This window comes from Temnothorax nylanderi, unplaced genomic scaffold (genome assembly GCF_030848795.1).
Source record: "Temnothorax nylanderi isolate EJ_2023f unplaced genomic scaffold, tnyl_v1.0 TNYL_tig0275_pilon, whole genome shotgun sequence".
In the NCBI taxonomy this organism is placed as follows: domain Eukaryota; kingdom Metazoa; phylum Arthropoda; class Insecta; order Hymenoptera; family Formicidae; genus Temnothorax; species Temnothorax nylanderi.
This window is the reverse complement of record NW_027249337.1, coordinates 125,308-138,352: the sequence shown is the minus strand read 5'-3', so window position 1 is coordinate 138,352 and position 13,045 is coordinate 125,308. Positions and strand designations below refer to the sequence as shown.

At 37.4% G+C, this 13,045-nt stretch overlaps 1 protein-coding gene across 3 annotated transcripts in view; it reads left to right on the top strand.

Annotated features, from left to right (window-relative positions):
• The window catches only part of LOC139780388 (uncharacterized), a 55,872-nt gene that overhangs the window by 30,329 nt on the left and 12,498 nt on the right, over positions 1–13,045 (top strand). For all 3 annotated transcript variants that reach the window (XM_071719013.1, XM_071719011.1, XM_071719010.1), the window contains exons 2-3: positions 6,292–6,365; positions 9,702–12,963. In XM_071719013.1, coding sequence (XP_071575114.1) covers positions 6,320–6,365; positions 9,702–12,963 — 3,308 coding nt within the window. In that variant the 5' untranslated portion in view covers positions 6,292–6,319. The remainder of the gene's footprint in view (positions 1–6,291; positions 6,366–9,701; positions 12,964–13,045) is intronic.

Genomic DNA, 13,045 nt, shown 5'->3' with positions numbered 1-13,045 from the left:
GCTATGCAATGCATATAATACATCTTTTGAACGATATTAATATACCGGGTTGCAATAACGTTGATGATTTTTTTGGAAACGAGCGAATATATTCGCTAAATTTTAGAAAAAATTGTATCGCATTGGTTCCGATAAACCCCGCGCAAAATGAAAATAAGGTAACATTTACCGATATATGCAAACGATAGTGATGTAACGCGGGCCGTGAAGCATTATTTGGCTTACAATAACCGGACAGCGCTCCATGTCCGATATTTGGCCTATTTGGGTCACGGTAAACAGCGGGATACGAAGTCCTGGACAAACACATGCAGAATCGGTATTCAAAGCCCCAGCCTGCCCTGTTTGCCGCGCACAAAGAGATCGCGAACGATAACGTACAACGTACGGAACTGTTGCGCGACGAGACTAGATTCCATTCCCGGGGCAAGTTAACTTGTACTAATCTAATACAAGGCTTGAGGTCGACCTCTTTCTGGTACCGCTGACTGGCTGAATGATCCCCGCAATGCTGCATCATAGACGTCGTAACGAATCCCGCGCACATTGCACGCATATTCCGTGTTCACATGACTAAGAGTGCATTTTGATGTTTCTCGCAACTGATGACTTAATCCTTCCACGTGCTAATTAATTGAATAGAGATGTTCGCGATTCTCCATTCAACTCTTCCCTTTTGTATTAAATGTATTCCCTCGTGTGTACCGTGCGAAATATATACCGTGTAGTGTTATGGTGGTTATTTTAAGTAAAATGTACAGAACGGAATATTTTCTCGTAGGGGAGAGTTGGATATTACCGAGCCCCTAAGAATTGAAGCGTATATCTAAGCTTAGAAATGTTTCAAAAAAACAAAATGTGCAGTTTTAGATAGGTAATTTATTTGGCTATCCATATATAATAGTAATAATCTTCAAAGTTAAACACAAACTAAAATATTAACAATTTTCCAAAAAATGAGAAAACGCGGTATTACCGAACTGGTCTGATAATATCGTGCCTATAAAAATTACTCTGGCTTCAGCCAGTGATATGAAGTAGAACACAATAACAAAATGTTTTTTTTGCAACCTAATTTTATAGTGTTTTAGCCTATCAAATGCGTCAAATTTAATTCTGTAATGTAAATATTATATTACTCACCTCTTATCGAAACTACCAGCAAAATTACAGTGAATAAGCAGAAAATCTTGCAGAGCGCAGTGTCTTCACATGGACGGCCGGAACGAACTGACAGCGCATTCGCGGGGGGTATTCCGTGTTAGTCTATGATATTAAGATCATTGTAGGCGCGTAATACAAATAGTTATTGAGTTAAACAGTGGCGCGGAATTGTCAACCGCGCGGTAATATCCAACTCTCCCCTATATCTCGTTTTGCCAACAAGGAGATGACATATTTTTCTATATTTTTCTGTTAAAGAACATCTTCCCTTTTGCGACGGCATCCTTCGCTAATTCTCCAGAAGATTTCAATCTCTTTTGCGTTCTTTCACAGAACACTTTTCTCTTACAGCCTCAAGGCAATACGCTGATATACGATTTAACTTCATCTTGACGATAATCACCAGAAAAATATATATAAGTAATCTTATCTTTTTATATTTTTTTAAATTGCCTCACTTTTATCAAATATTATTGTTAGCTTGATCTAAGCTTTAAAGTTGGTTTCAATTGCGTCTAGTTAAGTCGATTTATCGTCACCTTAGATTATCTTAACTGGGATCAAATTCAGTTATCAATCAATACAATATGAATAGACTATAAAAGTTTAGAATAAAATTGATGCTTTACAAAAATAAGTAACAATAATTAATAATTGTTAGTGGTTCTTAGATAAAATATCTAAAACCAAAATCGTTTTTTTTTGTTTAAGCTTATAAGACACATATTGAAAGAATTTCCGTATATATTACTTTTTTACACTTTTCCAATTAATATAATAAGTATTTAATCCTGCATGGAAGAAAAATATTTGAGAAGAGGATAGAAGGGCTTTATAGAAATAAAACAACATACTTATTAACTGTATAATCATTTTTTCCCTATTTTCAAATAACTATTCATTTTTATTTACTATTTTTTTACTCGTTTATTTCTTATTATTTATATTATTTATTCTCGCTTATGTATTTATTTGTATTTACGGAATTATTTGATAAATGTCACGTAGCTGATGTATCTCGTAATTAGCGTTCTGTTTTATATATAGGACAACAGAATACGCCAATAAATGGCGCGTCGATAAAATGAGCTCTGTACGCGTGTGACAAATTGATGAGTAATTGCAGATACAGGACATAAATATTTATCCTAATTGGTTCCAGCCTATTCATTTTAATTTAAGTAATGGATCTGTGAGATGTTATATATTTATTTGTATAATATTCTCATAAACTTTTCATGTACATCTGACGCAATATTCACGAATCTATTATTTGAAATAAAATTCATAACTTTAAAATAAAATTTAATTCATCACTTACCAATACGATGCGCAACAGCCGAGTAATCTACGCCGCAAATTGCGATGAAACTGTAACATATAAACGTAACAGCCAAATTACAACAACGGTCAAAATGTAGCTTATATTAAAAAAAAAAACAATTATTGTGTGCATGAAATTTTTTATTCAAATGAATACATTTAATAAAAAATAAAATAATAAAATTTTATATTTTCCAAAAAAAGTTTTCTCTTTCTCTCCCTTCTTAAGTATAACATTCATAAATTTTTATTAAACGAAAACCTTTCTCTTTAATCCTTATTTTTTGAATTATTCAAATGACAACAATTCAGTTAAAGGAAAATGTGTTAATTTTAAAAAACAATATATAGATAATTAAATACTCACCCTAAGAGAGGTTGCTCCACCTGATGCCTTTTCTAGATCTGCTCCATCTCTCAGTTGACAGGGATTGTTGCACTCACACAACATTCGCAAAAACATGGGTAATCGCGCATGAACTAATTGTCAAAATACTGACTATTGCACGGCACTCTCGAAATTAAAATTTACGATAAAATATCTCTTTGCCACTATCTGTTCGTTTGACTGTTGACGCACGAATAATAGCGCGGCGCAACCTTGTATAAATGTATACGCAAGGCTGTGACAGCGCGTTGTACGTCAGAAAAACAAACAAGGCCGCGCGCCGGCCGGCCGAATTGTTGTCATCCTGAAAAACATTGAAAATGCTTTATGAGATAAATTTATTTCGAATATTCTGTTCTTGATACGTCAAATTGAACTCAATTATGGGCTAATGCATTAAATGTCATGTTTACGTACTACGCTTGTTCGAAAATACTACTTTACGTAAATTTGATTTATCGCTATTGCTTTTTTTGCCAAATATTTCCGCACCGAGAGCAACGAAATCATGACTTTAATCAATCAAAAATATATCTGCGTAATAACTTTTCCGTTTGCAATAGCTATACACGAAGAGAATTTTTCGTTATATTTTACCGTTAAATTCACTACAAATGTGGGACAACTTGGCAACCAATCAAGTTTTATCGTAACGATAGAAATTTTTTAAACATACAAAACACATTTTACAACGTAATAAAAATTACCAAGCAGATTGATAATTTCTTAAAAATTATTGAAATTTTACTATATATTTTAATAAAATTAATTAAGCATATTTTATATTTTATTTTGTAATAGATATTAATATTTTTTTATTATACTACAGATATTAATCAGAATAGCTCGCATAAAATTCTTCGTAATACATGTTGTCCCACAATGTTTTTCAGGATAAATTCTAAGGGAAAATTCTCTCTGTGTATGCAATCAGTTTGTTCGATTAAGGCGTTTTCTTGAAATGTGTTAAGACATTTGCTCGAAATACGTAAGATGTAATACGACAGACTCGCTACTCATAGGTACACGTCGTTAATTCCATGCACGGTATTGTCCTTATTACGATATTAGGTTAAAACTATGTTACGTCTTCACTCGTGCAACGGAATTACAACTTCCGATTGTCGGCGCTGCCGCGCCGCTTTATAAAGCGTCGCTTATGCGACTAGTCGACACAGTGTCACGAACTACCTACGGGATTTAATAGATACTTTGGACATGCTCTCTCGGGAGGCAAAGTAATAAGGAATATGAGCGAGCTTGCCAGAAAATGACGTGCCCTGAAATAAAGGCTATAAAAGCAGAATATGATTCCATGAGGCAAAGCGAGGAAGTTACCATTACGTTCATTCGAGTTCTTGGCAGTTGGATAAGAAAGAATGTCTAAAAGAATTTTTCCGTGTTATTAATTCTTCTGCAATTTTAAATTGGCGTGAGATAAAATTTTAGATTTTATGATATTGTAAAATCATAGCTGAAGAAAGTAAAATTACATTGGGTACATCCCAAAACTTCTTGAATATTTGAATTATATCTGCTAAACATCTGAAGAAAACTTTAAATGTTTAAATTTCAAAGTTTACTTATTAGAATCAAAAGGTTAAATTAATTGCAGATTTAATTTATGTGAATTTACTGGTGCAACATGAAAACTGTGTTTTAAGACTGACAAACAATCGGCGTGCAGTTTGATGAGTGGAAAAAAGTATACAAATATATATATATATATATTCACACAAAATATTATCAAATATACTACAAAGGTCCGACCGAAAATGGCATTCTCTCTATTTAATGGCATTTCTTTTTCTAGGATTTATATGTCGGTCAAGTTTTACTTATTACTGTTTAAATTTAGAGTTTTTATTTGATATTTGACTTGTTAATATTATGAGTTAATTATACTGACTGAATTTCTCTCTGTACCCCTCTAATATGAAACATACTTCTACATTGAAAAAAAGATTCGGTAATAATCATATCTAGCCTGATCACAGTTACTAACATAAGTGCTTTAGTGAAATAGTTTTAACTCAATCTTTAAGTGAATATACTCAAATAATTTGGTAAATATTTCAAATAATCATAGCAAGGCTTGGTATTTGTCTCCAAGGCTTGGCGATTATTACCAATTTATGTGGTGCATATCACTAAAAAACAATTTTTTTACATAAATACTATGGTAATTATCAAATTATTTGGTAATTATTACCGAAGTATTTAGCATTACTTACTAAACCATTTAATTGTTTCAAGTGTTTCAACTGTATAAAAAATATGTCTTGTTAACTATTTTGTAATTATTATCAACCGCTTGGTAACAATTACCATATTTGTTACTACTTATCAAATAATGCGCTAAAACGCACAACCAAATGCGTTTAAGTATTACAAGACTTTTTTCTCTGTGTTCAATGCGGCATAATCGATACGTCACGAACGTTTAAAAAGCTGATCTTTTGTTAGCTTTTAGGACATGCGCGCAGTCTCTACATGCATTAGCGACAAACTGATAATTGTACTTTCTACGATTACTTTCTAGAATTAGAGTCACCGGTATGCGTCCAGTGAACGATACCACCTGCACGCTACCGCAGCAAGCGCGTTCGTGCAGCAAACGAGGCGTTGAATAGCGGAATAATACCAGCCTACATATTATGGAAATTGAGTAATTGCGATCGGACTTTGGCACGACTTCGTTTCATTCACACCATCTAATCGAAATTGCTTTCGTGAAATCTGAAAATATATCTCGCGCCTGCATTCCTTATCACTTGAATGCACTAAGCAGTTTCTACTTCATATAAAAAATAATTTATTTTCCCCGAGAAGTTTCTATTATTTTTTTTACAAAATTGGATACGAACGGTATTGAACTATTTCAGCGCACAGTCGGGTAAATAACAAAAAGATTGCGCAAAGATCTGCACGTTTTGATCATCCTTGACCGACTATACCGCATCTTCGCACAACGTTGCTAACGCAGGATGAAAACTTTTAATAAAGCTCGTGCTGCATTGCGGACTGGAGTTTTATGTTATACTCCCTAAGGTGAACAGGCTCGTAAACGAGGTCATCTTCAGCACAATGTTGAAAATTATGTTTGGATGTATATAGCGAGCTGTATCCATTCCCAAGCTTTCGGTCGATACGTGTTTTCTCATGAATATCAATCGGCAGTATACTGATATTGTTGACTTGAAATATTTATATATATACGATTACTTCTTTTTCATAACTTTTATTTGCATTTATTGTTATAAATATTCTGTACTTTTATACCTTAACGAAACTAACATTTTATTTATAAATACAAAACAATCAGAAGCCAAGGCTAATTTCTATTTATTTACAAGCTTTGTACTTTTATTGCAATAGTATGCATTTTTGTAACGATATTGTGCTTTTTGTTGCAGATCGAGCGGGAAGATCTAACGGTCAGAAATGACGCGAAGAAGAACGTTTATCTTCGTATTGGGAGTATGTACAGGTGAGTTCTAGTTGCAAAAAAAATGCAATTCTCTTTATTTTTCACAGTTATTTCCCATTTACGAAAAACTACAGAATGAACGTTAACGCGTTGCCTTGAATTATTCAGAAAAGAAAGGGAGAACGGTTTTCTAAGCGGATTATGTACGCGCAATTTTTATTTCGAGTCGTACAGCGCGCGCAGCGCGGCGGCGGATTGCCATTCTCGAAGAGAATGGGCTAGCATCTCTCGGCCGCATCCTGTTGCATTGTGAACTCGTGATGTAAAGCTTGCCAATCGAGGTGACTGCACCAAGTACTGTTAGGTCTACTGCAACGAGCATGCCTGCAAGAGTTAACTGTAACTTGGAGCTTATCAACAAAATTTTCCGTCCCACCTCGAGACGCGAGATCGTTACCTTTCGGTTTACGGCTTTACGGTGAACGTGAACGACGCGATCTAAATTTGATTACTTTCAAATATGAGCGAATAAAACTCTGTAATATTTAGTTAAGTTGTCTGAGGTAAATGTCGCAAATGCATGTTACCCGGATTACGGATGTATATGCGTTAAATATCTTACACACGTGTATCTATTTGCATACAAAACGTATTTGCATTTCTTCAGAAGGAGTTAAAGTCTGACGACGATAGAGTTCTCGCGAATTTAATTAATTAGCTGGAATTAATGTCTGTAAGATAAGCCCGGTGATGCAATGGGTAATAAGGTAGATAATTATTTTAACGATGTTTCTTTTCCAACGTCGTGGGCTATATATTTCCCACCTAGAGAGAAATGAAGAAACTCAAACAATATTGCCTGCCTTTTTTAACGTCATTGCAAAATGAAAAAATCGTACACGCATATATAATTTTATGTACATTTAAATTAACTCTTTTTAAATGTATTGTTGAGCAAAATGCTATGTGATATTAGGGAACAATGTGCAAATTCCCAGTAATTACCTTAAAGAAGTCGCGTGTAAACTAACGAGTTAAAAGAGACAACTATTATTAAAAGACTTGCGCGCTGCATAAATAAATGCCTCGTTTATTCGAATCATCTTGTTGCGAGACAAGAAATGTTTAATAAATAATTATATAACTTTCACGTGCATCAAGATTTAATTAGTTTATTATTAACCTATATAATTAGTTTAAACGATAATATTATATAATATTACATGATGGTAATGGATGAAATGTCTCTTTCATCAATACCCCGATATATGTATTTCTACCGTAATTTATTATATAAATATTTCGATATTACATAAATATTATACAATAGCTATTTCCAGAGACGGATATTATTCAATACGAGATTTACACATAAAGAGATATTATTGACACAACAATCTCTTGACAGGATAATCACATTTAAATGCATACTTTATTCCAATTGTATTTTGAAATAAATTTCAAGTATAAACTGCTTTAAAATATACATTAACTTTTCAGTTTTTACTTTATTAAATGTCCATATGATAGGACTCGCAAATTAAAAATAAAGGAAATATTTGGTTCTTATATGAAAGAGAACTGAACGAGAAAACACGGTTTAAATGTCAAGATACGCGAATCTGGACAGTAGATAATTAATTATGTATAAGAAAAGAAACGAGGATTTTTTATCTTTTCTTTTAAATAACCAAGTTCGAGAAATCGATACTTTGTCATAAAATCTTCAGCATCCGTCGGAAATGCATCGAATATGAGTATCGAGGTAGAAATCAGGTGGAAAATTCTCCGCGCTGGGAATCCGCATCAATAAAATAAATATTTATCTCGGCTTCGCGCAACGTTCACGGTGAGGACTAGTCGTCTCTCGTATCGACGTAAATCAGCAAAACACGAGGACACACTCGAAGCCCCCTGCATAATTCCGAAGGTCTGTTTAATATTCAAACGCACGCTCTCGCCGCGCGATCGCGCGAATACTTTCAATTTGCAGAGCGCAAACTGTATCGTAGAACCTCTCGTGAATAGTTCCGAAGGAACCCAGGCGGTAATTCCACGGACAACCGGTTTTTCGATCCATTAAACGTCTCGTCTACGCACGCTACATTTTTCTCGCATCGCGCATCTCGGTGGAAATAAAACCAGTTGTCGTTATTGTCGATGAGCGCGCAGGAACTTTTGTTTTCGTGCGTCAAGCGAACGATACTTATTGCGGATTACTAACCATAATTCACCGGTTTATTGTCAAACGTGTGACTTAGATTACGTGGAGTAAAAACAATTAACGCGTTACACGTGAGAACCAATTTACTGCTAAAAGCTTTCCCACACAATTTTTAATGAATGTTTTGAAAGCGTAAATCTCTTGTGAATACAGCTTTTAAAATATAGCATATAAATATGTGTGTGTTAATTATTTCTATCTTCTCTCTAATTATCTTTGACAGATTGATGAATTAAATCTTGAATTATAGACGATGGAAATAATAAAAAAGGCTATTCACTTTTTTTAGAGTTTTTCTCTGAAGCGTGCTTATTAATTTACAACGATTTAATCCGTAAATAAATCATTCATAATCAGTTTATAAAAACCAATTATTTTTATTACGCGTTATTATTTGTTCCACGCATTACACGCATTACATTACTTCAAGTGATATAAAATCAACACTCAGAAAAAAGTGTAGCATCAGATAGTACAATTGTGACTCTTCTACAAATAATAGTACAAATAGGGACAGGGATAAATTGTAGTAAATGAGTCTAAAAAATTGTTCTAAAAAATTATTCTCAGATTGTCTGAAATCAATTGACAAACTGTTTAAGACTGTAAAATATTATAATATTAATTCGCGCGTTTGTTTCACAGAATCACAGTTTTTGTGTTTGCATGTGACAAAATAAATTTGCTACAAAATTGTAGTTAATCGGTGTATTTCATATTTTCTATTACATTACAATTTAAAGTTACTTATCTGACAAAATAAATTTATACATATATAATTGATACATACATACAAATAAGATTTGAAATATTAGGGCAAAATTGGCATATTATTAGAATAAATATAATTAATTGTTGTAAGCGCGTTTTTTTTTAATAAACTGGAATATATAAAGTAGTAAAAGTAATTATAAGTTCGACGCGCGAATTCTATACGATATCATTGGTCAACTTCAATAAACGGTTCTAAAATATTATGATTCTTTTTTTCAACATTCTCGTATTATAATTTTCGATTTTAATTAATTTTAGGCAACGAATATGATATTAAAGTACCATACGGTGATCGTAGAACCCTCTATATTTTTCGAGTAAAAAATAATCGTAAATACAAAATAATAATTGTATCTTCAAAAGAAATAAAGTTGTAAGATCGACCTTTGCTATTTCAGGCACCTTACTACTACTCTTTAATAATGCAGTGGCGGAAGTTACGGAAGCATCGATCGCATCCGAGAAATTTGAGTCCCAAAAATTATCGACTCCCCATGGATCTACGACGATTCTAACCAGAGTCTCTTCGATCCATCAAAATCGATCATTTGCCGAAAACGATGGAAGAGATATCGAGTTGACGAATCGAAAAACTCACGACACGGAAGATGGATCGCACGATAGTGTCATCAACGGCGCAAATCAGGATGGAGAAAAAGTCGATGTGTCAACACACGCGAATTCGCAGGCGGAAAAATCAAGCGATGATTTCGAAAGTTCATCGTCGGATGGAAACAGGAAGCCGCGGTACGGAGAGATCGCTGAAAGCACCGGGAAAAGCACCAGCACGAAAGTCGTCTCCGAAGATCTCCTCAGACTCTCCAGGAAGAACGAACTAACTGCGGCGACCGCAAAACTGTCTTTCAACGATTCGAAACAGGACAGTAAGAACCCAGAGGATGACACGCTTCACGAATCTTCCAATCGTGAAAAAATATCCAATGCGACCAAGCTCGTGTCGCCAAATACGAAGGAAAAAGTTGTCAACGAGAAGTTAATCGCGAACGTTATGGAAACCTCGGAATCTAAAGAGGCGGGAAAGGAGCCCTCCGTCAAGTATGAAGAGGAAAATAACGTAGCTGCGAATAAACAAGAGATACCGACCGTCAGGTCTATCTTTTCGACGACTCCGAAATCGACGTCGGAAGACACCGTCAGATCCGACGAAAAGAAGGACAAAATTATAAAGTTCGAGCATAAAGAAGTTGTTTCGAGAAAGGACAAGAATACAGTTTTGACTGACTTGAAAGAAGAACTGGAAGATCATACGACGGGGGCTCGTGATCGGGAATTAACCACAGCGCGCAGTGAAAATTCCCCGGGATTTAAGAAGAGCGCGAATGTAGGAACGACGGCGTCTGAAGCATTCGATCTAGAGAAGATCGACGAAAAGGGACACGAAGGAACCGTCTCGTTAGTTAACGACACTTACGTGAACTACAATCACTTTTATAAGACTGTGACGGAGAAGAATCCCAAAGCTAGCACGGGGAATCGTTCGATTGACGCGAGCGAATCGCGCGAGAAAGGCGACCCGAAAGAAGAGGTGGAGATCGTTAAGAACGTAACTCACCTGCCGGTACAGAGGATCGTGACTATCACGAACGATACAGCGAGGAACGATTCTCACGTCAGTGAATTGAGTAATCAGGAAGGAACCGCTTACGCGAAGAAAAAGGAGACTAGCGCGACAGATGAAAATCACCGTGAGCAAAGCGTAGATTCCTTCATTTCCAATGCAACTGCTAAGAGTGCAGATGGTGTGGAAGAATGGAGATCAATAGGGGAGCCTGAGAGCCAGGTAAAGTTGCCCGAGACAATGACTCAGAGCGCGCGACTCGAAGAGCGTATCTCGTCCACTCTTGGAACCACTCCTAGTCCAGTTCCGCAAGGCAGAACTATCGGATTTTCCGGAGTCAACGAGTTTCCGAATATCGAAGTGAAATCTACAGCCTCGACGAGAACCGTCGACGGGGGATCGTCGGTCACTCAAAGCCTGCGAAACAGCACGGCAAAAATAGATCAAAGACCTTATCCGTACCTAAAATCCAGCAGGGAGTCGTTTCAGGCGATAACCGAAGCTAGTTCGAAACTGAAAAAGGAAGGTGATGACGTTACGGAGGAAACTTCCGCTTACGAGAACACGATCGGGAGAGGGGAGTCCGAGAAGAAGCTCGTTGTCACGGAACCTTCGGTCGTGATCGAGAACAGCATCCAACAGCATAAGCCGAATAAGAAAAATGTAAACGAGTCCACGAATTCCACGACAAAGAGTCTCTTCTCTTCGACGCCGGTGACGGCGATTCCGATTGTCTCGGCCGATGTTGGATCAACGAACGAAACTTTGTCGGAAGGATTTAACGGCAGCGCGAAGGCGACGGAAATGAAACGCTCGAAGTCGAACGAGAATGACACGTCGGGTACGAAAGAGGCGGAGAAAGTGATTGCAGGCAGAGACGAAGGCTACGACGTGACTGGAAACGGAATAACGGAAGTGAGCCTGACGCCGGATGGCAAGGATGCGAAATCACATTCCGGCGAAGCGACGGAATCGTCAACGTTGCACTCAACGGAAACGAATACGTCTAAAACAGTGTCTCTGAATACCGACGTTCAGATGGAACCGGAAGAAGCTATGATGATCCGCTCGACTTTCATCGTTACCGAATCGACGAGCATGGTTCCCTTGGACAACGACACGACGACGGAAGCGAACAAGTCCAAAACTTGGACGACGTCGGCGGCGGAGATCAATACGATCGCTGCGACGGTTCTCGAAAATTCCACGGAATCGGCGCCGAGGACGAACGTCACGCTGCGATCTTCATCGAGTGTTAATCAAACCACCGAATCTCCCTCTGTCACGTTAAATCCCGACGAATCCTCAATCCCGACGACCACGTCCGTCGAATTCGAGTTCGTCAGTCTCACGGAGGCGATATCTCCGGGAATTAACGCGACCGAGAGGAGCGTCGAAGGGCGAACCTTCGAGGAGCAAACGACGCCTTCGAGGGCGACGACGATTCAAGATCCGTCCGTGACGAGCAATTCGACGGAGGACGCGGTCACCACGATGAAATCGGAAGAATCCACCGAACTTCCGGTGACGACCGAAAGCGGAACTCCGACGACGGATCAAGTGTCGGGTGTGCATCACGCGGACAACGAAACTACTAGAGATCCTCAAGATACTCCGACCACTTCTGAGAGCCAAAGTAATCGCACGGAGTTCACGAGGAGCGAAGTTACTGTAAGCGTTATCGATCTCACCAGCGTCACCACCGCTGATGCCACGGCAGCCTCCGGCGTTACGGAGGATCCTCTAAAGTCTATAAAGGATTCAAGTTTCAATGCGAACATCACCGAGACGTCCGCTCCAGGCGCGACGGAACTTCCGCCGAACATAGGCGTCGCGACAACGACGAACGTCACAAAGAGCCCTTCGGCTACGAGTACTTTGGAGCCGATAGCACCCTGGAACACAGCGGGTTTCACGGAATCGCCTGAGGAGGAGGTAACGGAAAGTATTCAGACTCTGTCATCGGATGAAATCACGTTGCTGGTTAAAATAATCATCGAGGGCACCTTACACGAGGTCTGTCCTCGGCTGGAGGATCTGAAGAAGGCGCTCGCGGACGTCCTCAGAGACGGACTGGACAAGTAAGTGATCTGCGAAATTCTTTTTATTTTTCTTTATTTTTCTTTATTGAGTATGAAATATTTTTTTAAAGCTGAATATATG